This window comes from Temnothorax americanus, unplaced genomic scaffold (assembly GCF_048541705.1).
Source record: "Temnothorax americanus isolate GAGA-0224 unplaced genomic scaffold, ASM4854170v1 Scaffold24, whole genome shotgun sequence".
NCBI lineage: Eukaryota > Metazoa > Arthropoda > Insecta > Hymenoptera > Formicidae > Temnothorax > Temnothorax americanus.
The window spans coordinates 317,313-340,570 of NW_027509381.1; the positions used below are offsets into that span (position 1 = coordinate 317,313).

General features: G+C 35.8%; 5 protein-coding genes across 6 annotated transcripts; 3 read left to right on the forward strand and 2 right to left on the reverse strand.

Annotated features, from left to right (window-relative positions):
• Positions 1–3,635: 3,635 nt before the first annotated feature.
• Positions 3,636–7,051, forward strand: Art1 (arginine methyltransferase 1). Of its 2 annotated transcripts, none has more exons than XM_077408160.1 (2): positions 3,636–3,795; positions 4,936–7,051. In XM_077408160.1, exons 1-2 carry the CDS (start codon positions 3,676–3,678, stop codon positions 6,016–6,018), a joined length of 1,203 nt encoding a protein of 400 aa, XP_077264286.1. In that variant the 5' UTR covers positions 3,636–3,675; the 3' UTR covers positions 6,019–7,051. The 2 variants fall into 2 exon arrangements, with proteins under 2 accessions (XP_077264286.1, XP_077264287.1); XM_077408161.1 differs by lacking the exon at positions 3,636–3,795 and adding an exon at positions 3,989–4,323.
• Positions 6,696–10,689, reverse strand: Sec10 (Exocyst complex component Sec10). The gene is made up of 6 exons (XM_077408159.1): positions 10,418–10,689; positions 9,726–10,169; positions 8,209–8,786; positions 7,641–8,129; positions 7,045–7,552; positions 6,696–6,980 (listed from the first exon to the last, which is right to left on the reverse strand). The coding sequence occupies exons 1-6, from the start codon at positions 10,448–10,450 to the stop codon at positions 6,882–6,884; spliced, it is 2,151 nt and encodes a 716-aa protein (XP_077264285.1). The 5' UTR covers positions 10,451–10,689; the 3' UTR covers positions 6,696–6,881.
• A 1,041-nt stretch (positions 10,690–11,730) lies between these two features.
• On the reverse strand, positions 11,731–13,766 carry Rab1 (RAS oncogene family member Rab1). The gene is made up of 4 exons (XM_077408162.1): positions 13,559–13,766; positions 12,612–13,008; positions 12,287–12,518; positions 11,731–12,206 (listed from the first exon to the last, which is right to left on the reverse strand). Exons 1-3 carry the CDS (start codon positions 13,579–13,581, stop codon positions 12,318–12,320), a joined length of 621 nt encoding a protein of 206 aa, XP_077264288.1. The 5' UTR covers positions 13,582–13,766; the 3' UTR covers positions 11,731–12,206; positions 12,287–12,317.
• A 3,596-nt stretch (positions 13,767–17,362) lies between these two features.
• Positions 17,363–18,600, forward strand: LOC143898624 (activator of basal transcription 1). Its single transcript, XM_077408207.1, has 3 exons — positions 17,363–17,792; positions 17,952–18,138; positions 18,243–18,600. The coding sequence occupies exons 1-3, from the start codon at positions 17,537–17,539 to the stop codon at positions 18,520–18,522; spliced, it is 723 nt and encodes a 240-aa protein (XP_077264333.1). The 5' UTR covers positions 17,363–17,536; the 3' UTR covers positions 18,523–18,600.
• An 885-nt stretch (positions 18,601–19,485) lies between these two features.
• On the forward strand, positions 19,486–22,377 carry LOC143898626 (uncharacterized). The gene is made up of 6 exons (XM_077408213.1): positions 19,486–19,622; positions 19,696–20,045; positions 20,200–20,525; positions 20,756–21,013; positions 21,168–21,446; positions 21,841–22,377. Exons 4-6 carry the CDS (start codon positions 20,933–20,935, stop codon positions 21,979–21,981), a joined length of 501 nt encoding a protein of 166 aa, XP_077264339.1. The 5' UTR covers positions 19,486–19,622; positions 19,696–20,045; positions 20,200–20,525; positions 20,756–20,932; the 3' UTR covers positions 21,982–22,377.
• The last annotated feature ends 881 nt before the right edge of the window (positions 22,378–23,258 follow it).

A 23,258-nucleotide genomic window follows, 5' to 3' on the forward strand; every position in this document is an offset into this window, starting at 1 on the left:
AAGACGCCGAAATTTTGACGCTGTTTTCCTTTTCATGAATTTCAATTGACGCCGACGTCACGTGTGGTCATGCGACCTTCTTGCCGCTGAAAATGAGGGTGCCATTACATGGAGCGCGGAAACGCGGAAACGCGGAAGCGCGGAACAGAATAGTAACTAGATTCCGCGTTTCCGCGAATTGAGTCCCGCACGTTTGAACGGAAAAGCGGAATCCGCTATTATCGTGTATGTATGTATGGCTGCGTTTCGATATTCACTGCCAGTACTTAACGCAGCCTATGTATGTACCCTGGCTTGCATATAAGATATACTTCATAATAACCATCAACATGATGTTTGGATCTATAATATTATACTGCCACTTTTATTAAATAATAAAGTAATCGAAGAGTATGTGTAAAAGCTTTTTTTTTCAATGTGATTAAACAGCTCCGAAATTTGATGGAGTATACTGTATCCGCGTTGACAACGGATTTTGACGCGTTCGTTCCGCGAGTTTGTTTCTCCTTATATTACATGGAGCACAATTTGCGCGGAAAAGCGGAACAGTATAGTGACAAATAGACATTTGTATTCATTTCTTAAAATTGTGTTCACTTAATTCATTGCAATTTTTATTAATATGCTTATCTTTTCAGCTTATCTATTGAATACAAGCATTTTAATCAATAAATACCGTTAAAAATTAATATTTTATAATTCTCCGTTCCGCTTTTCCGCTCAAAATATGCTCCATGTAATATTAAGGCATTCAGAACAGACGGAACGGATCGACGGGAATCTAGTAAATTTTGTCTTCCGCGCTTCCGCGTTTCCGCGTTTCCGCGCTCCATGTAATGGCACCCTGAGCGTCGAGCGTCAGCATGAAAAGGCACCTTAACACCGGGCGCGTGCCGACAAAACGTTATCTAGATACCTATTCTTGAAATTGTTCGTTATTAAACGAATACGTTTATGAACGTAAAGGTGCTATTTATGCTAGGTCTACAATGCGAGTCGTAAAGTCGTGAGACGTAAGAATTGACCAATCACATTCGTATTTGAGGAGAATAATCAACGGTGATCAACGTGTTGCTTTTCCGTGAGAACCAAAAGTTTATTGGCTACCGCGTCGCTTCTTGTCGCGCGGCAAGCGTTTCCGCGTCCTGTGTGCAGAAGCCATTACAGTCGATTATTCTCCTCAAATTCGATTGTGATTGGCTAATTTTTATGACTCACGACTTTACGACTCGCCCATTGTAGACCTAGCATAAAGGTGAAATTTCATGGGCAGTGAAAAGCAGCATCAGATCGTACCGATCGGCTACAAAATAGAGAAGTTCTCGAGTTTCTAGAACTACTCTATTTTATAGCCAATTAGTACGATCTGCTGCTGCTTTTCACTGCCCATGAAATTTCACCTTAAGGAATAAGATAAAAGAATAAAGGCCATTGCACGTAACAAAGTTTTAGGCTGATGGCAGAGAACGAGACGTAAGTATCGTAGTCGTGGACGTAGGGTGACGTAGGGTAAGGCAGAGAAAAACGTAGTCGTAAGGCTATTGTAGGCAATAGGCCTTACGACTACGTTTTTCTCTGCCTTACCCTACGTCACCCTACGTCCACGACTACGATACTTAGTAGTGTGTCACATTGTTTTGAGCCTTTCGACTCACGAGACTCCTAGAGATATCATTGCCACCTTTGACTAGAGAGGATACGGCCTTAGAGGCGTTCAGGCATAATCCCACGGATGGTAGCTTCGCACCACCGGCCGCTCGACCGAGTGCGTGAACCAAATGTCCGAACCGTATAAGCTTTACCCTACGTCCACGACTACGACATTTACGTCTCGTTCTCTGCCATCAGCCTTAGTCATAATCGTAAGGCCGTAAGAAAATAGACCAATCACACTCGATTATTTTCCTTGAGCTCAAAGAATAATCGAGTGTGATTGGTCTATTTTCTTAAGGCCATTGCACGTAACAAAGTTTTAGTTGTAATCGTAAGGCCGTAAGGAAATAGACCAATCACAGTCGATTATTCTCCTCGCGCTTGAAGAATAATCGAGTGTGATTGGTCTATTTTCTTACGGCTTTACGATAAAAACTAAAACTTTGTTACGTGCAATGGCCTTTACGACTTTACGATGTTACGTGCAATGGCCTTAAGCTGGATTCAGACAGGACACGTCAAGCGTCAAGCAGCAAGCGGCAACCAATCAGCGAAGCGATATTTTCTACGCCACTGCTGATATCACCTCGCTGATTGGGTTGTTGCTCGCTGCTTGACGCTTCACGCGTCCTGTCTGAATCCAGCTTTAAGGAATAAGGGAATGTCGCATCTCACTTCAGTACACGTACATTAAAGTGAGATGCAACATGCCTTATTCCTAAAGCTGACCACACACACTTTCCGTAAAACGTAACAGTAGGATTTCGACCAATCGCGTTGCTCGATTCGAAAACGTACGGCCATACGTTCCCGAATCGAGTAACACGATTGGTCGAAATCCTACTGTTCTGTTACAAAAAAGTGTGTGTCCGGGGCCTTAAGGCCATGGCACATAGAAAAATTTAAGCAGTAAAACTGAAGCAGTAAGCAAATCAGCCAATCACAGTCAAGAACTTAAGACATAACATAAGCGGTAGCGAATCAGTACCGTTGATTTCCTTACTGCTTATGTCTTACTGCTTAAGTTTTTTTTATGTGCCCGGGCCTTTAGGGCCTTGGCACATAGAAAAACTTAAGCAGTTAAACTTAGGGCCGGTATCACAGTCTCCGATTAACGTGATTCTCCGATTAAACTCACTCTGCATCTCTTTCTAACTATCCCCCTAGAAAGAGACGAAGAGTGAGTTTAATCGGAGAATCTAGGGAGAATCACGTTAATCGGAAACTGTGATACCGGCCCTTAAGCAGTAAAAAATCAACGGTATGGATTCGCTACCGCTTAGGGCCGTGCCTTAAGTTCTTGACTGTGATTGGGCTGATTTGCTTACTGCTTGAGTTTTACTGCTTAAGTTTTTTTATGTGCCACGGCCTTTATTCCTTTATCGTATTCCTTATTTTTCTCATTGTGTCTGAGCTCTTAAGCAGTATAGTAAGAAATCAACGGTATAGATTCGGGTTGATCCAATTTTTACAAACGAAAAGCGAGAACGGTATGGAGCAAGTAAAATTCTTAAGCCCCTTGTACAATAGGCGATAGCGATAACGATAGCAACAACGACAAGGTTGCCGACAAAGCTATACCTTTGTCGGCAACTTTGTCGCTGTCGCTATCGCTATCGCTATCGCCTATTGTGCAAGGGGCCTTTATAAAAGAATTGTATTTTTATAATGATAAAAAATTAGATCTTTCTTTAACATTTAAACGAATATTGCAGTTTAAAGTGCACTTAGTGCATAAAGTGCACCCGTGTTCTATGATTGGTTCATAACGTCTTAAGATCGTACTTAAGGTGGTTTTAAATATAAGATCGGCTTTATGAATACCGGCCTATATGATTTTAATATGATTAAATTATTTTGTATAATATAAATTAAATAATTTTTAAATATAATTACATACTCTTTTCGCAGCTTGCTTTTTGCGTAACACGAAAGAAATCGGTGAGCCATGAGGGATTCTTGAAAGAAAACATAAAATATTTGTATTCGCGTGTAGCGAGATTGTAGTCGGTGAGAATCACGATGCTAGTGACGGGCCTGAGAGATGATCCGGTCGTCTGCTGTGACGCAGTCAAAATGGCGACGAGTGATGAAGTGCCGGTAGAAATCAAGCAGAATCGCGCGTGTATCACGGAGAATTCGGTGAGTTTTATCGAGTGGGTTATTTCAGTAAAATAACGGAGGGCTCGATCTTTAACGGGATATTATTGGCCGATACAGTCCAAAGATAATAGACGCACACTACTCCAAGTGCAAAACGGCTAGAAACGTCGGCTTTGTCGTGATAAAAGTCCTCTCGCGTCGCGTATGTATGTACAGTAGAGACGTAGAGAATATACCCAAGGCTCTTGGCGCGAGTAGCGGTTGAGAATAGGACCACGCCGCGATACGTTTCCGAGGCGGTTACACGAGGACGTGACGCCAAGGAGCGCCTGGTTACGGATACGCGATTATTGAGACGCAGAAGATTCGCAACTCTCGGCGGACGTTCTATATAGAACAGCGGAAACGATATAGCGGAATATAGCGCGTGTAGGCAGGATATCGACTAGCCGTTCGATTCCGAAGGGGACGCCATTTGTTTTGGCGGGCACGTGTATTTCATTGCCGGGCGCGAACTCGCTCGTTGGAGTAACAGATCCTGTGCTAATCGTACTTATGAACAGCATTGTAAATTTACCGTTTAAACAATATTAATTTTTGTAGAAACAGTAGTTTTGGTAGTACGACGTATGTGTGTGCGTTATGCGTTTATACGATAGATTGGTAGCGGAAACTATGTTCCTACGTGTTTACGTATTTTTTACATACTGGAACTAAGCGTTTGTTGTATATACTGATAAATTAAGCAGTACAATATGCATATCCATGAAATAAAGCTCTTTTTAATCTTCCGTGTGCATATGTTTTTTCGGTACCTTCCCAGTGCATACATGGGTCTGTCATGTTCGACGTTATTTTTCCCTACTTTAAAGTATTCTAAAAAATCTGAAAAATTCACAAAACATTTGTCTATTTGTTTATTTAATATTTTCTGGCAGGCTTGCAAGTTAAGTTACGAGCGATATCATTTTGGCTCGGATGCCGTTGACCCATGTTTACACACGGAGAGTTAATGCAATAAGATCGTAAAATATTATATTTTGAGATTTTATTGTACCGCTGCAATTTTATAGTTAAAACTTACAAGCGCATAATAAATTAGAGAGTGAAATATAGTTCAAATTTATAAATTGTTTGATACGTTGATTGGTTTCTAACACCACACTATAAATATTACAGATGTCAGAAATGGAGTCCATGGACATAGCAGCAGAGCCTACTACTGTGAATAAGAATGCTAGCGTACCATCCTGCAGAGAATCTGTATCTGTCGATGACATGACCTCGAGGGATTACTATTTTGATTCCTATGCTCATTATGGAATACATGAAGAAATGCTAAAGGATGAAGTACGCACCGTGACTTATCGAAACTCAATGTATCATAACAAACATCTCTTCAAAGGAAAGACAGTTCTCGATATCGGCTGTGGCACCGGTATTCTCTCCATGTTTGCAGCTAAAGCTGGTGCAGCTAAAGTCATTGGTATCGAATGCTCTAATATTGTTGAGTATGCAGAGAAGATAGTGGAGGCAAATAATCTGTCCAATGTTATAACGATACTTAAGGGAAAAGTCGAAGAGGTTTCATTGCCTGACGGAATAGAAAAGGTTGATATAATAATATCCGAATGGATGGGCTACTGTTTGTTTTACGAATCGATGTTGGATACAGTACTCTTTGCCAGAGACAAGTGGCTCCGCGAAGATGGTATGCTCTTCCCTGATAAAGCGACTCTATTCATTTGTGGAATCGAAGATAGACAATATAAAGACGAAAAAATCAATTGGTGGGATGATGTGTATGGATTTGACATGAGTAGCATAAGGAAGGTGGCTATCAGCGAACCGCTAGTAGATGTCGTCGATCCAAAGCAAGTCGTCACAAATGCATGCCTAATCAAAGAAGTTGACCTTTACACAGTGACGAAGGCCGATCTTGAATTTTCGTCGCCGTTTACCCTTCAAGTTCGCAGAAACGACTATGTCCAAGCTTTAGTTACGTTCTTCAACATCGAATTCACCAAGTGCCACAAACGTATTGGCTTCAGTACCGCACCGGAAGTGCCATACACACATTGGAAGCAAACTGTCTTTTACTTCGATGAATACATGACTGTGAAGAAGGGAGAAGAAATATACGGCGTATTCTCGATGAGGCCCAATGCCAGGAATTACAGGGATCTGGATTTCAGCATCGAGTTAGACTTTAAAGGCGAATTGTGTCAAGTCCACGAAACTAATAACTATCGTATGCGCTGATATACAGTGGATTGCGCGCCACTTTCCACTTTTCTCATAATTCATAAAAAAAAGTCATTTAATCAAGCCTGAAGTCGATTTCCTATTATGGAGAACTATAAATGATCGCGTTTAGACAGCATGTATTGTCAACGGTATGTGAACTGTTAAACTTTAATTTTGAAAAGCATAGCGATGCTTTCTGATTAGACATTTAATATAATAACTTTTATAGACGTTTTCTTCCGTAAACGTGCAAATAATTGGATAATTAATTATTTATAATAATTAAATTCAGACGAATAACAAGAGTGTAATAAAAAAATTTTTTGCGCGAATTTTCGCGCACAATTAAAAGTAAATTTCTCTATCAATTTGTAAAAAAAAGTCTTTAAATGTTAAATATAAATGTTCGGCGATATTTCATTGTAATATTAAAAGAAACTACTTGTAATTAATATCTCTGATGTACAATAAAATATATAATTGTGCGCTAAAATTCTATCCTCGTTATTTTCTTTTATATTGTTAAACTTTACTTTAGTATAATCTTATCAAAAGTTGGGGAATGCTTGAATTAATTAAAGTTTTCACATGATCCTCTTACCTCTAATCAATACTCATTTATTGCAACTTGTCGAAAAAAATAATGGAATAATGAATAGACTTATTTTGAAGAATACTATTTTCTGCGAATGCATTTATTTGCAAACAGATAATGACAAGATGAACGAACCTGAAGGCAAATATTGTATTTAAACGAGTAATCGCGACATTACTTGTTTTCGTATATTTTTATATTTAGTAATTTCAATCGTTGATTATGGAGAAGTAGGCTGAGCACAAAGATATTTTTTTCTTTTTTATTTAAGCAGAGTGTATCACTATGTTGTTATACCTTTTAGACAATTGGCTAACTTCTGTGTCTTGTAATCAGTCCTTAATTGAATAAAATTAAGTAGAACGGTACGATCGAGTGTCATCTGCAAAAAATAATACAAATATACATTTGTATAAAACATGAATGCAATAAATTATGCAACATACCAGTTGATCTCCCGTGCAAACTTGTTTCAAATTTTCCGGTTTAACCAATAGTAAGTTGCACAAGGCGTGCAGAGTATCAAAGAGATTCGTAACAAATTCAACCTCAAGTTCCTTAATGCACTTGCGATATTCGTTCATGTCGCATATCGCGCACATAGCACCGGCGGAATTAAACTGAAATTGCTGCAAATGATCGTAAATGATTTTGTGGAATCTAATTCCTAATTCCTTAAGAGCGGTATCTAAATGCCTGCCGTCCAAAGTATTTCGTATCAGTCGTATCATTCCGCTCACGTGTTGTACCACGACTAAACAAGCTGGAGTATTCACAGTATCTACGTCGGTTTCCGGCTTAAAATCAGTCTTTTTTTGTTCGCTTTGTAAATACACCTTTACCCAGCCTACAATAGCATTTATGCTGCGATCCAAGCCAGTGTCTAATTTGACGTCTATTTGCTCTAATATCGCTTTCTTCTTCAACAAACAATCGGCGTGTTTGGATGTGGAACTAAAAAAAAAAGGACATTGTTTCAGTACTACCAATTTGTATTGTTATGTAAAAAAGGCATATCAGACAAATAAAAAAACATGCATACATAACAAGAGGCAGTACACTATCGTTGAACTGTTCCTCCAAGAGTCGAACAATCGCATTACACTGATGCACTACGTTAAAGAAGTGAATCTCTGGTTGAGTCCTGCTCTCTGGTATTGGTACACTTTGTAAACCTAATTCCAACGCGTAGTCTACATGCTCGCTTATTAAATATTGTAATAATATTTCCAAGATCTGTAATGCATTTCCAGGTACATCAATAGACTGCGAAAGTAATTGACATCTTTGAAATGCGAGTTTGCTTCTTTGTAGTATCGCGATCGCTAGTTCTTCTGATAGAAATGTCTCGCCTCCGTAATCTTCTATTTGAGCAATGTTTATATTCGTTCTTGCACCTAGTACAGCCTGTAAGTCTCTTCGTAGTTCTTGAAAGCCACCCATTTGCAACTGTTTCTTCTGGTGATTCTTAGATTCGTAGTACTCTATAAGCAACGTTGCTAACTTTTCTCGAAATGCCTTCGTTTCAATACTAAAATAATCGATAACGGATAATTATTGGTCAATAGCTCTGTTATTTTCAGCAGCGTTATTCTGAATTGTGAACTCACCTAATATAAGTATCTAAATATTTCTGAAAGATATTTCTCGTAAGCTTGGCAAGATACGTTTCGTCAGCGCCCATATTGAAGACCTTTAGATCATTGGACAGTTTGACTGTCCTTGTGTACAGATCATATAGGTTTCTGAGATATTTTTCGGAATCGTTTTTGTCAGCTAACTTGGCCACCGCATATTTTTGAAGGCGCAGATGGTATATGTTTAAAACAAACTTAGCCATCACTTGTTCAGGATTAGAGAACACCTGTTGCATAAGCTTGTGATACTTTGTACACATAGGTATGACGTCTTGAAAGACGTCTTTCCCACCAAAAGAACCCATTTGACTTTGTTCTATGAACGCGTCAATGCACTGAGAGTAGCCCTTGAAATGTGCCAAGGTGCTTGCCAATTCTCTCATACGTGGCGCATCTTCCCTGTTGTGCGCTCTTACAAATTCCTCAATTAGATTACGTTCTATCTCATCATACTTGACACCAATTTTTTTCTTGGCATGTTCAAATTTCTCAGAGGGAAGTTCTTGGGCTATGAGATGGAGCTTCTGTATCACATCTGCAGCATCGTTTAACTGTAACAAATAACAATTAACTGTAACAATGAATAAACTTTGATCTCGCTATTATTTTTATATTATTTGCTATGTCATTTAAAGGGGTATTCTGGTTTAAAAGGTAAAAAAGGTATTTTTCAGGAAGTTTTTTTGTAGGGAAACAAAACAAGCGAATAACATAAAACTGTGCGTGTTCTTTTAGTTTTATTTTAAGAATATATAGATACTTTTATTTTTTAAGTAACAAAAATTTTTTCTGTTATATCCCGGTCACTAGGAGGTATAAATGATGGATAGTGTAAATAATTCTAGTTGTGTTAGATATCTGAAATGCAAAAAACCAAAAATGTTCTTATTTGAAAAAAGTGTGGCTATTGTTTGAACCAGAATAAACATTATACGTTTATTAGGTTTTTTCTTTTAATAAAATACTAACAAATTTTAGAGAAAAACTATATTTTTAATATGGAGACCGCCATTTTGTCTAGAATGGAAATATGGTCTAGTTTTAGTTCAGAAGACAGCCACACTTCTCCTGAATAAGAAAATTTTTGGTTTTTGCGTTTCAGATACCTAAAATTATTTACACTGTCCATTATTTATATCTCTTAATGACCAGGATATAATATAGAAAAGAAAAGCATTTTTGTTACTTAAAAAATAAAATATTCTTAAAATAAGGCTTAAAAAACATGCAAAGTTTAGCATTATTTGTTTTCCTACAAAAAATTCTTGAAAAATATCTTTTTTAGTCTTGGTCTACAATAAGTGCTTTAAGCTCTAAGCCGTAAAAAATTTACCAATCACAGTGGAATGTGAGGAAAATACTTGACTGTGATTGGTCAATTTCTTACGGCTTAGAGTTTAAATACCCTTTTAAAGTAAAGTTGTAGACCAGCATTTACGACCTTTTAAATCAGAACACCCCTTTAATTGAATTATCTAAGTTATCTTTACCGACGACTTATCTGTAAAAATTGGATCCGTCAATGGACCAGGGCTTAAAAATTCTGAGAAGTGTCTCATCAATTTTTGAGCCTCAACCGCTCTTGCCCTTGGTGTATTGACACTTTCTAACTGATCCCCCAGATGTAAAACTTTAGTCGCCACGAGATTTATTCTTTCATCTAACTGATGAAACAAATCGATAGAATGTCTATTCCTCTCCTGTAATTGTAATATCTCAAATGTATGTCGAACTTCCTCTTCTTTCAACGCAGCCTCCAACTTGTCACATTTCTTTTGCTGACGTTCCTGTAGTATCTGTAAGTCTTTAATTGCTTGCAAAAAAGTTTCATGGACGATGACCGGATCAAAAAACGTCTTTCCTCCATCTTTCGTGTTGTCATTGACAGTTCTCCAAGCTAATCTTTCGACAAATTCTTCAGGGTCAAATGGATCCTGAAACAGTTGTAATCTATTCATAAATGGTTTGTCACAAATGGCTTAACGCAATATCACACATAGAAATTTACAAATTATACAGTATAAAATTAAATTTATTGAAACGACTTTCTTGTTCTTGTAAATACTACTAATCGAAAGTAGTAGTAGTAGTAACAATCGAAATGACCAGTACACTAAAGTATTGATTACACGATAAAATCGTGTAAATCGCTCGATGGAAAGAGAAAAAGATCGATTGAAACCTGCTCCAATTCCTTCATGTATTGCTGCATCATTTTGAAATTGTTCACGCTTGCAGAACAGCATGAAAGTAAAATTTAGGTTAGGTTAAGTCATAACACTCGATCAGTCCAGAAACTGGAGTCGCGAGAACGAGACGAACATTGCCGTTTGCCGTTTGTTCGTTCCGAGTCTACATGCGCATTTTTAATTTGTCGATTCGGTCTCACAATTCTCGAATTGCAAGAAACGTGATCTATGCACGATTTGATATCACCGTGCTCAACGATACGATACCCACGAGACGAGACCGTCATTCTTTAGTAGGCGAACTCGGCTGCCAGATGTCAGCGTGACGATACTCCACAATTTTCTAAAGGGCGGTATTCATATATAGGCCGATCTTATATATCCATTATCCATTATCTTTTATCTTTTTTTTAAGTACGATCTCGAGATACGCTATACGGTAATTTTATCGGCTGGATGGAATCTCGAGCCATAGATCAACTGATGATTTTAAATTAAATATGAGTACCACATTATACGATTGATTCATCATTCGTCAGGTGTCAGGTGGGATCAGAAGTGAACACGTGGAAGAATGACGTTACACGCTTAGACGCATACATGCAATCGTGCGTGCACGATACGCATATCCCGAAACAAACGACTCCGACATCGCAGAATTCAAAGAATGCGATTTCCATTTAGATAGCTGTTTATTCATTCGTACTTCATATAAATTACAGTTACTATATCTCTATAAATTTTTCGAATGCCACATTATATCGTATACCCGTCACAAATAGCCCTCTCACGATACAAAGCTACGCGATTTGGATTACATGTAACTGTAATATCTCTTAAATTGTATAAAATATCCCCGCTTTTCCGCACGATCAAGAGCTAGTCCGTAGGACTTGTTTTGTGAATTCTCGGATCGCATTTGAATCGTGTAAAAAAAAAAGCATGATGAAGATCAACGATAAAATTCAAGAGAACACAAACGAAGATTCCGCACTCTGTCGTTTGGCTTGGGTGTACGCAAGCAGCACATTTCTTAGATACATTATACATATATATGTATACATACACACGTACATGTATAAAAGTACGCCACATATGCGCTGCAAGTTAGCATTGAAATATTTATTATTATTAAATTACACTATATATATTTATATAACGAGCAGTGAGAAAGAAAGGAAAGGGTGGAGCGTTGCTTATGGAATCTTACTAGGAAAAAAAAAAGACAACCCTCTGCGCATCTAAAAGAAAACAGAGAACGAGAAACGAAAAACATGAGAAAACATTCTGGATTATTGCATAGAGGAATAGAAACGGCTGTAGAGCCAAACACATATTCTATTGTACATATTACAATTAAGCTAAAAAAGAAAATTATAAGTGTTTATCGTAATAACCACCATACGCAGTATTAATTAAATTTACTTCTCAAGACCCGATTGCCCCTCCCTCCCCATTACACGCACACCTACACTCGCTCGACATTATCAATACTAATTCGACAAATTGATCTAAAGTCGAACTTTATACTAAAAAATGGCGTTAATTAACACGTCTTTTCTTCTTTGGAAAGAAAGGAAGTTACAAAAACGAAATTTTGGGGCAAGTGGACAAGAGTTTCGTACAACTCCGAGGAAGAGTTGGTGGTCCACATGAGTGTGTTAAATTCTTTTTTCCCTTCTTTTTTTTTTGTTGGGGTAAACTAAACTTCCATGTATGTTCTTATACTTGCAGTAATAAGTTTAATTTTGCAGTACCCGGACCACAACCACGTTAGATGTTCTGCAAAAGAAATTGTCATTATCCCCCATAAGTTAACAATTCGAGCTTAAATCTACTAGGCTTACTTTTGTTTCGCTTACTTTGGTTAAACGAGACGCAAGATTATAGTTCTCAGCAGCATCCGGATTTAGAAGATTCGATTGGACGCCCGTGTTCTATCTTCACCTTGTTGGCTGGATCGCTCGCTCCGCTCGATGGTGGGCCCACTCTAAGTTTTATTTCAGCGGCCATTGTCATAAAAGCTTGCTCTACGTTCATCGCATTTTTTGCCGACGTTTCCAAAAATGGTATGCCGAGTTGATCGGCATATTCCTGTTTATAATGAAGTACAGCTATGCAATGAGGATTGTAATAAATTTAAATAAATTATACAATATCGTAAAAAGTGTGTGTGCAACTGTATACCTTGGCCGTTGTATAATCTACCACTTTCTTAGTATGTAGATCACATTTATTGCCGACTAACAGCTTATTGACGTTATCACAGGCATAACGATCGATTTCTTCCAACCACTGTTTTACATTGTTAAAAGTCTCCTGATCCGTGCAGTCGTAAACAACAATAATACCGTGTGCACCTCGGTAGTAAGAACTCGTAATTGTTCTGAACCGTTCTTGACCCGCTGTATCCCAAATTTGTAATTTTATAGTTTTTCCATCTAGATCAATAGTTCGAATCTTAAAATCCACGCCAATGGTACTGATATAACTTTCCGTATATGTGTCATCGGCAAAGCGCAACAAGAGACAGGATTTTCCAACGCCAGAATCTCCGATTAGAAGCAGTTTAAACAGATAATCACTGAAACAAAAAAATTTTCTAGCATATTGTCTCTCAAATTTGTATTTTTACAAACACAAAAAAGATGATTTAATGTTTCTACTTTATAGAGTTTTAAAATCACAATTAATATATATAGGCATTTTTAAATCAGAGAAACCATTTTGTAGATGCTTTTAAAATTCCAGAAAAAGCATCTAGATTTAAACCATTTATTCGTGTTTACTTGTGGCTATTATAAAAAAAGCCAAGGTTGCAATATCACAAAACGAAAATGTAACAAAGTGAAAATGTAACAATACAAAATACTGAAATACAGACTGCGATACGAGTGCCATGTTTCGAGTAGTAGGGGAAAGAGAACAAGAGGGAAGGGTAAATCTGTCAGATGACGAAAATCAACGAACACTTCTTTCTTAATCCCTCGTCTAGGGAACAGAGATCTCACGGGTGCGATCTCTAACGAGGACGTTTTTTTATCACGAATACATCCGTGAATCATCGTTTGACAAGCCGTGTGTAATAGCAAATTCGTTACACTTATGCTCTGCGCAGAAGGAAGTTTACTTACTACTCGGGATTCATCGTGGACATGCTACGCTGATAATGTGTTGGCTGATAGATCCGTCTGTGGTCCACGCTTGCAAGTTACACCCAGAAAACAGCTCCTCGGCCTCGACACGCGCTACGGTGAATGCGGATAAAAATTGGATTCTCACTACGTTCCGTAATATGACGAACAATTGTAACAATGGCGGTCACAGCAACTCCTCCCAATGAGACCTCCACCATTGACGTAATGCCAGAATGGCAGCGGGTACAGTTTCCATAGACATAGAATGCATAACGTAAAAAGACAGAGGATCGATTCTTGAATTCATTCGCAAGAGAAACGTATGTATGCGCAATGTTGTTCTTACAGAAAAGTTGCAAGTCGATTGGCTATCGCATAGCTTTTAACCAATCAACTTGCAACGTTTCTGTAAAGCCTAAGGGTGCCATTACATGGAGCGCGGAAACGCGGAAACGCGGAAGCGCGGAACAGAATAGTAACTAGATTCCGCGTTTCCGCGAGTTGAGTCCCGCACGTTTGAACGGAAAAGCGGAATCCGCTATTATCGTGTAATGTATGTATGGCTGCGTTTCGATATTCACTGCCAGTACTTAACGCAGCCTATGTATGTACCCTGGCTTGCATATAAGATATACTTCATAATAACCATCAACATGATGTTTGGATCTATAATATTATACTGCCACTTTTATTAAATAATAAAGTAATCGAAGAGTATGTGTAAAAGCTTTTTTTTTCAATGTGATTAAACAGCTCCGAAATTTGATGGAGTATACTGTATCCGCGTTGACAACGGATTTTGACGCGTTCGTTCCGCGAGTTTGTTTCTCCTTATATTACATGGAGCACAATTTGCGCGGAAAAGCGGAACAGTATAGTGACAAATAGACATTTGTATTCATTTCTTAAAATTGTGTTCACTTAATTCATTGCAATTTTTATTAATATGCTTATCTTTTCAGCTTATCTATTGAATACAAGCATTTTAATCAATAAATACCGTTAAAAATTAATATTTTATAATTCTCCGTTCCGCTTTTCCGCTCAAAATATGCTCCATGTAATATTAAGGCATTCAAAACAGACGGAACGGATCGACGGAAATCTAGTAAATTTTGTCTTCCGCGCTTCCGCGTTTCCGCGTTTCCGCGCTCCATGTAATGGCACCCTAAAGCCTTGTTACTACGTTTAGGCTGAGTTTCCACTGAGCGCGTCACGCGTCGCGTCGTCCGAGTTGAACCAAAACATCCCATTTCGATCCCGTCACAAGAAAGTAATGAAATGGAATGTTTTGATTGGTTAACTTGTGACGACGCGACGCGTGACGCGCTCAGTGGAAACTCACAAAGGGACCTTCAGGCTGGATTTTTGTTTTTTTTCGTACTTACTGTACTTGAGGGTCATCACTCGGATATCAATTTCCCAAAATATTAAGGCGCGCTTTTCAAAAAAAACTCGAAAAAATCGACTTTGAAGAATTCCGAGCGCGCTATGTACACAGAATTTTAATTTCAATGTAAAATTTATCAAATCTATGCTAATTAATATTTAATCGTTTTCAATTTCGTTTTCAATGAAAAACTTACATCTTCTTATTTTGAATATTGGTACAAAAATGAAAAACGTCAGGTAGGAAATAAAATGGTTTTATATTTTTGAAAATTACGAGAAAATACAGCGCAAAAATAATATTAATAAAAAAATATTGTTTAATTTTTAAAAGTAAATTATATGATATAAAATATATAGTTTAAAGTATATTGTATACCAGTCGTTTTACACGTCAATATTGCACGAACCAGAATGATAATCATCGTAAAAGCAAGGGAAACAATAAGTTCCACGGCATCTAGCACACCGTACAAACGCAGATATTTTACAGGCGCAAGGTTTTTTTTAAAATATCTATTGGAAAACATACTTCATTGACGTTCATAAAAATGTCTCTGTCATCACAAAGGTTTGAAGCGAATCGCCACGCGTATCGAATCATGTTCTTAAAGATTGGAGAGAACAGCTGGTGATGTACAATAGATTGAATTTTAATGCAATTTTCTCGAGATTTAATTAAAATGCCTGTAAAATATCTGCCTGTAAAATATCTGCGTTCGTACGATGTGCTAGATGCCGTGAAACTTAGGCTGATGGCAGAGAACGAGACGTAAATGTCGTAGTCGTGGACGTAGGGTAAAGCTTATACGGTTCGGACATTTGGTTCACGCACTCGGTCGAGCGGCCGGTGGTGCGAAGCTACCATCCGTGGGATTATGCCTGAACGCCTCTAAGGCCGTATCCTCTCTAGTCAAAGGTGGCAATGATATCTCTAGGAGTCTCGTGAGTCGAAAGGCTCAAAACAATGTGACACACTACTAAGTATCGTAGTCGTGGACGTAGGGTGACGTAGGGTAAGGCAGAGAAAAACGTAGTCGTAAGGCCTATTGCCTACAATAGCCTTACGACTACGTTTTTCTCTGCCTTACCCTACGTCACCCTACGTCCACGACTACGATACTTACGTCTCGTTCTCTGCCATCAGCCTTACTGTTTCCCTTGCTTTTACGATGAATATCATCCTGGTTCGTGCAATATTGACGTGTAAAACGACTGTATACAATATATTTTAAACTATATATTTCATATCATATAATTCACTTTTAAAAATTAAACAATATTTTTATTAATATCATTTTTGCGCTGTATTTTCTCGTAATTTTCAAAAATATAAAACCATTTTATTTCCTACCTGACGTTTTTCATTTTTGTACCAATATTCAAAATAAGAAGGTGTAAATTTTTCATTGAAAACGAAATTGAAAACGATTAAATATTAATTAACATGGATTTGATAAATTTTACATTAAAATTAAAATTCTGTGTACATAGCGCGCTCGGAATTCTTCAAAGTCGATTTTCTCGAGTTTTTCTGAAAAGTGAAAAGCGCGCCTTAATACTTTGGGAACGTGATGTCCGAATGCAAGTACAGTAAGTACAAAAAAAAACAAAAATCCGTTAGCCTGAAGGTCCCCTTGTCAGCCTTTTACGGTAATTCCTTCGCGTAAACGGGATTTTGTAGTAACTTACGATAATTTACTCCGCGTAAACGGGTGAATTATCGTAAGTTATGGAGGATTCACACTGCGTCCGATGTTCGACGTACGACGATCCGACATCCAATAGGAAATTTTTGTCTCTAATAATAAATTCTGTTATTGGATGTCGGATCGGACGCAATGTGAATCCTCCATTACTACAGAAGTAACTTACGATAATTCCTTCGCGTAAACGGGATTTTGTAGTAACTTACGATAATTCACTCCGCGTAAACGAGTGATATGTCGTACTAGTACACTACGTTTACGCGAGCGTTACTTCTGTAGTAACTTACGATAATTCTCCCGTTTACGCGGAGTAAATTATCGTAAGTTACTACAAAATCCTGTTTACGCGAAGGAATTATCGTAAGTTACTACAGAAGTAACGCTTGCGTAAACCGCGTAAACGTAGTATAGGCCGGTATTCATATACTACGTTTACGCGAGCGTTACTTCTGTAGTAACTTACGATATATTACTCGTTTACGCGGAGTAAATTATCGCAAGTTACTACAAAATCCCGTTTACGCGAAGGAAAATCCTATTTACGCAAAGGAGTTATCGTAAGTTACTACAGAAGCAACGCTCGCGTAAACGTAGTATATGATTGGTTGGTAACAGGCAATAGGCACATAATTTTTAACGTGATGGAAACTCTATGTCTATTGCCTGTGTCACTGTTTATTCTGCATTTATACATCTGATTTCTATTCTGTTTCTATTCCTTGTTCCTAAATGCCTGTTGCCTGACATTGTGCAAGGGGCTTCATTGCTGAAGAAATTTTTGGGGTCATTTATTTAAAAGAAGAAGAAGAAGAAGAAGAAGAAGCTGAAGATTAGTCTCAAGATCGGGTGCCAGCATTGAGGAAGATATAATTTTTGAATGACTTACAAAATGAATCAGGAAAATGCGAGCGAGAACACCGAGGACCGTACAATTAATTGCGATGCAGAAAATAAATTGACGCAAGTTCAAAAGGAACTTGCTAAGGCAAAAGTTGAAAAACTTGGCAAAAAGGCTAAGAGAGGAATAATTTATTTGTCTACAATTCCGAAATATATGAACATCACGATGATCCAGGAGATGTTTTCTGCTTACGGTAAAGTGGGCAGAGTGTATCTGCAGCTGGCCGATAATGGTTAGTTTTATTTGCTTTGTAATATTTGTCATAAGTTGTGTAATGTTATACAAATACAAGAGACATTTTTTAAAGCTTAAAACTATGAAGTAGATCAATTATTTTAAATTATTGATTGCGAATATAATGTCACTTAATTAAAAATATTATAAAATATAGAGATACAATCGGTGAAACGTAAAAAAAAGTCCAAGAAAGCAATTAAGCACTTCACTGAAGGTTGGATAGAGTTTGAAAGTAAGAAAGTGGCAAAATTTGTAGCGGAGACATTAAACAATACTCAAGTATCTACGAGAAAAAAAAGCAAGTTCTACGACGTTATGTGGAACATAAAGTACTTGCCTAGGTAAAGTAAAAAAATATTTTGTGCACCAATATTTAATTAATAGATATTTATATTATTTCCATATTATATTTCCATTGTTTATACATTTTATTTCTTTTTTGTAGATTTAAATGGATTCACTTGAGCGAACGTTTAGCTTATGAACGTGCAGTTCATAAACAAAGACTTCTAACAGAAGTAGCACAAGCTAAGAGAGAGGTTAACTTCTTCTCGTATAATGTAGATAGAAGTAAAAAGCTGCGAAAGAAACATGAACAAGGGAAAGAGACGACATTTGAATTGCCTGAAGTTAAGCAAAGGGATACTGATAACGAGATTAGAAACAGGAAAGCAAAGACACATATAGAAGACAGAACAGAATTCTTTAAATCGATATTTGGATAAAGTTTACAAACATGTATGTAATTATATTATTATGTTTATAATACTTGAGAGAATAAAATATAATGTATCATTAAAACATTTTATAGTTAAACTTACTGTTTTGTAATAGTTTTAGAATAGTTCTATTTGTTATGCATATATTACACAAACTATTTATTAGTTACAGAAAATTTTCATATAATTTTTAATAATAAAAATTATATAATTTTATTAGTGCTAAAAAGTAAAAAAAGTTAATTTTTATAAATATTTTATATTATAATAAAAACAAAATTAGAAATTTTAATTGTTAGATTTTAATAATCCTATTCTATTAAATAAAAGTAAAATTAGCTTGACAAAATTAGTTTTTGAAACATATTTATAGATTCTCAAGGTTTGTTTAACCATTAATTTTTTTTATGACCATCTTTATAGGCTATAAATTTATATCTCGAGATAGTCTTCTTTAAATAAAATAATTGTTGAGATAGTCTTAAATACTGCCTAGAAGATAGACTTTATGCTCAGATTTCTACATTGATGAAATATGTTTATAGTTACTATAATTTTTGTTATAGTAGTGTACACACACACACGCACGCACGCACGCACGCACGCACGCACGCACGCACGCACGCACGCACGCACGCACGCACGCACGCACGCACGCACGCACGCACGCACGCACGCACGCACGCACGCACGCACGCACGCACACACACACGCACACACACACACACTCACTACACACTCACTACACAGTATTGTATAGGATGATCAATACTATGCTGTAGCTAACAGCTAACATGTTTTATAAGAAGTATTTGTCAAGCATATCTTATTTTCATAGAATAGAATAGAATTTTTATTAAGTCTGATACTATGTGATACCGCATATCGTTTCATTTAACAAAGCTGAAAATTATTAAAATAAAATAACTCTATTGAATATTATGTCCATTGAAAGAAATTAATTTTTATAAATAGCAAAATATCATGCAAAAGTAAAAAAGGAATATCTACTAATATACTGTGTTAGAAAGAAGTGATATGGACTTTTTTACTCTAATCAAGATTAATTTATAAAAGAGCATTATTCATCATCTATTATACAAAAGGTAAAAAAATATTTTATTTGTTTGTTACATATGAATTAATATTCTGGTATTATAGAGATTTATTTAATTTCAGCTACAAAAAGCCAAGAAATGGACTTGGTTTACAATCTTAGAACATATAGAAATGGAAGCGGAATGCCTATTGTTTTCGGAAGAAAAACATGTCCGGAGGAAGTGAGAAAGAAAATCATAGTTGCCGCTCTCTTGTGAGTGACTGCTCGAAAGTGCGCATTCGCGGTCTACATTTGTTTGGCCGGTTTGGCTCACTGAAAAATAAGGTTATGTTAGTGACATATGTTGAAACACGGTTATTTCTTAGATATTTTCTAAAACGTGTTGATCCGCGAACGTACGCCAAAATTCAAGCAAGATGATATATTGTATTTTATGCGGTAGAAAGGACAAATCGGTTTCCTATATACGGTAAGTAAAAATGTATTTAATTTATTGTCAGTTTGCGTGATTTCAGTAATCTCAGCAATAAATTTAATTATTGAACTATTTAAATTAATTAATATTAAAACTATTTTTTTTACATTTTAACTATTTAAATCTATTTTATTATATCTGTCAACAGATTTCCATCAAATAAGCACATCAGAAAGCAGTGGTTGAAATTCTGTAACAAGACCGAGAAAAATTTGTATGACTCACACATATTGTGTACAGATCACTTCAAACCCGAGGATCTGAGGAAGCGTTCAAGGTGTATCGTTGTGCAACCAGAAGCTGTGCCTTGTATATATATAGTTGGTGGAGGCACCTCACCTTCCACCTTCGTTGGAAATGCCAGTAAGACTGATGATGGCAATATCTGTTCCACTGGAATCACGAACAGTGATTCTTCGAATGACAACATTAACGTCGTGAATTATTCACAGTCCACAACAGCACTAACAGAGAGTGAGTCTTATTTTTGTTTGTATATCTATTTAAATGTTTTGGCGTACACCAGCAGCGAATTAAAACATATACCAAGGCGTTAATTTTTTAATAATTAAATAAGATATTTGACCAAAAAGTGTAAACTTGAAAGATGCCAAAATATTAACCTTTCATGTATACAACTTGTGTACGACTTTGATTTGTGCTTGAGGCTTTTAATAACCTATTACATACTGTTTCTGTGACAGATATTACACACACTCATTCCAATCGAATCACAAGCTTTTGTGGTACACGCAAGAAATCTCAGGATTTTGCTAAAGAGGATATGAGTAGTATGGATGTCGATCTTGCTCATTGTACTGAAATAGGCAATTGTGAAATTTTTCTGAACAACTGCCTAACTCCCTTGAAACGGCGGAAAGATGCTCATTGCAGCAGCAAAAAAAAAACGCTTAGATTTTAATGATAGTATTGATTCAACGATTGCTATTCATGAATTACCAGTAAGTATTACTTCGTTACATATATTTAATCCTAATATATCCATTAATTTATTTTATTTTTTATGATCTAAAAATTAAAAATAATAAAAATCCCCTGTTTTATATTGAATATAGTAAATATATATAATAATATAAGTTTTACACAATCTATCAGGTCCCTGCCATTACATCAGCCATTTGTGATTCTGCTCCACCGATGATACCAGATCCACGTTATGTTGGTGATATCCGGTCACCTCATCTGGCAACACCAAGACGAGCTATGAGAGCCATGAATTTAGCGCGACGTACCATTATGCAGCAACGAAAGAAAATTGAAACATTGCAAAAAAAATTTGGTAGATGTAAGCAACGTATTTCTTCGCTAAAGGATCTGGTCTCTGATTTGAAGAAAAGAAACTACATTTCTGAAATTGCTGCTGACAATTTAATGGTATGTTTGAATAACATTTATCGATCGATGAAAGCTCCAAATAAAGCCAATGCATTCATCGAAGGCTTCGAATAAAAGTGTTAGATATAATTCCATATTCCATATTACACAATAACTTCAGTGACGAGTTCTGATGAAGATAGCGCCGTTTGTCACAATGTCAACTTGTCTTTTTTTCTTTTCCTTGACTCGGATCATGACGATAACTTCAGTAATTTGTATTTTATTAAAAACTATAATCGGTTATATATCTACAATCGGATGGAGTTCAAATTTACCTCGGTTACAATTGTACATAAATATATTATCTGGAATTATGCTCTCTGGAGAATATAAAAATTGAATTAAACATGTAAATAAGTTTCATATAGGAAGGATTGATTATTGTATTTAGGGTGAAATCCCAGAAATCATGCATGAAGTTCTGAAGCGGAAAGGAAAAATGAAGAGTAAGTACTCCGCTGAATTACGAGCCTTTGCTTTGACTTTGAATTTTTATTCAAACAAAGCCTACGAAAAACACGGGGAAGGTTGATGTACCCTTCACGTGACGTTATTGCAATAGCTAGAACAACTGAGAGTATTATACGCGCAAATGATTCCATTCTTTTTACACCAAAAGATATTAAAGAATTTTTAATAACAAAAACATTTGAGGCAGTTAGTATCAACCATGTAGTATTTAACGACAATATCATGACAGAACATGTTAAGAATCAAGGAATTCTTGATAACCATAAAACTCAATTGATCAAAGCTATTATTAAAACATATGAAATTCTACGTTTATTTCATGAAGGAAAACGCGCAACAGACATTGGAAAAAACGAATATATTCGACAAAAATATTCAAAACTAATTTTATTTAAAAACCAATAAAATTGTAATACAGTGTAATATAAAATAAATTCACCATATTATATAAACTATACTTATTGATCTCCTCAACACTGATTCATTCATTATTATTTATTTTATGATCATTCATTATAATATATTTATTTATGCATCAATTATTTAACCCCATTATATTGATTAATTTATCTTTTATTTATTTACTTATTTATTTATTTCATTTATTTATGGATTTCTTATGATACTTAATTCATTAATTGATTCATTCACCGATTATTCATTCCGATTCGTTCATTTATTCGTTTATTAATTTAATCGTTTATTTACTTTTATTCATTTTTTGACTTATGCATTTCATCATTTACTTACTTATTTATTCTCTGATTTTTTCAATGAATTATTTACTTATTTATTCATTTAAAAAAACCCTTAACTGTCTTAACATGATTGATTGTGAGGTACAGAGTAATAAAAATTCAAATTAAAAAATAATGCATTGCTTTTATTAATTTTTTAATAAGTAATTATTTTTTTATTTATTAATTATTTGAAAAATAATGCGTAATAAAAAAATCGCATTGATTATTTAAAAAATAATGCGTAATGAAAAGAATTGCATTGATTATTTAAAAAGTAATGCGTAATGAAAAAAATTGCATTGATTATTTAAAAAGTAATGCGTAATAGAAAAAAATCGCATTATTTAAAAAATAATGCGTAATAGAAAAAATCGCATTGATTATTTAAAAAATAATGCGTAATAAACAAAATCGCATGGATTATTTAAAAAATAATGCGTAATAAAAAAATCGCATTAATTATTTAAAAAGTAATCCGTAATGGAAAAAATTGCATTGATTATTTGAAAAGTAATGCATAATAAAAAAAACGCATTAATTATTTAAAAAGTAATCCGTAATAAAAAACATTGTTGAAATTTTTGTTTATTATTTGTTT

What these genes read in the sequence shown, in the direction of transcription:
- LOC143898626 (XM_077408213.1), top strand. Translation starts at nt 20,933, where the DNA reads ATGCTCATTGCAGCAGCAAAAAAAAAACGCTTAGATTTTAATGATAGT. An exon ending in TTGCTATTCATGAATTACCA is followed by an intron (nt 21,014 to 21,167) that starts GTAAGTATTACT and finishes ACAATCTATCAG; the next exon opens with GTCCCTGCCATTACATCAGC. An exon ending in TTGCTGCTGACAATTTAATG is followed by an intron (nt 21,447 to 21,840) that starts GTATGTTTGAAT and finishes TATTGTATTTAG; the next exon opens with GGTGAAATCCCAGAAATCAT.
- Sec10 (XM_077408159.1), bottom strand. Translation starts at nt 10,450, where the DNA reads ATGATGCAGCAATACATGAAGGAATTGGAGCAG. An exon ending in TTTTTACAGATAAGTCGTCG is followed by an intron (nt 8,787 to 9,725) that starts GTAAAGATAACT and finishes TATTTGTTACAG; the next exon opens with TTAAACGATGCTGCAGATGT. An exon ending in TTTGCACGGGAGATCAACTG is followed by an intron (nt 6,981 to 7,044) that starts GTATGTTGCATA and finishes TATTTTTTGCAG; the next exon opens with ATGACACTCGATCGTACCGT.
- Art1 (XM_077408160.1), top strand. Translation starts at nt 3,676, where the DNA reads ATGCTAGTGACGGGCCTGAGAGATGATCCGGTCGTCTGCTGTGACGCA. An exon ending in CGTGTATCACGGAGAATTCG is followed by an intron (nt 3,796 to 4,935) that starts GTGAGTTTTATC and finishes TAAATATTACAG; the next exon opens with ATGTCAGAAATGGAGTCCAT.
- LOC143898624 (XM_077408207.1), top strand. Translation starts at nt 17,537, where the DNA reads ATGACTTACAAAATGAATCAGGAAAATGCGAGCGAGAACACCGAGGAC. An exon ending in TCTGCAGCTGGCCGATAATG is followed by an intron (nt 17,793 to 17,951) that starts GTTAGTTTTATT and finishes TATAAAATATAG; the next exon opens with AGATACAATCGGTGAAACGT. An exon ending in AACATAAAGTACTTGCCTAG is followed by an intron (nt 18,139 to 18,242) that starts GTAAAGTAAAAA and finishes TCTTTTTTGTAG; the next exon opens with ATTTAAATGGATTCACTTGA.
- Rab1 (XM_077408162.1), bottom strand. Translation starts at nt 13,581, where the DNA reads ATGTCCACGATGAATCCCGAGTA. An exon ending in TCCACGATGAATCCCGAGTA is followed by an intron (nt 13,009 to 13,558) that starts GTAAGTAAACTT and finishes TTTTTGTTTCAG; the next exon opens with TGATTATCTGTTTAAACTGC. An exon ending in TAGATTATACAACGGCCAAG is followed by an intron (nt 12,519 to 12,611) that starts GTATACAGTTGC and finishes CATTATAAACAG; the next exon opens with GAATATGCCGATCAACTCGG.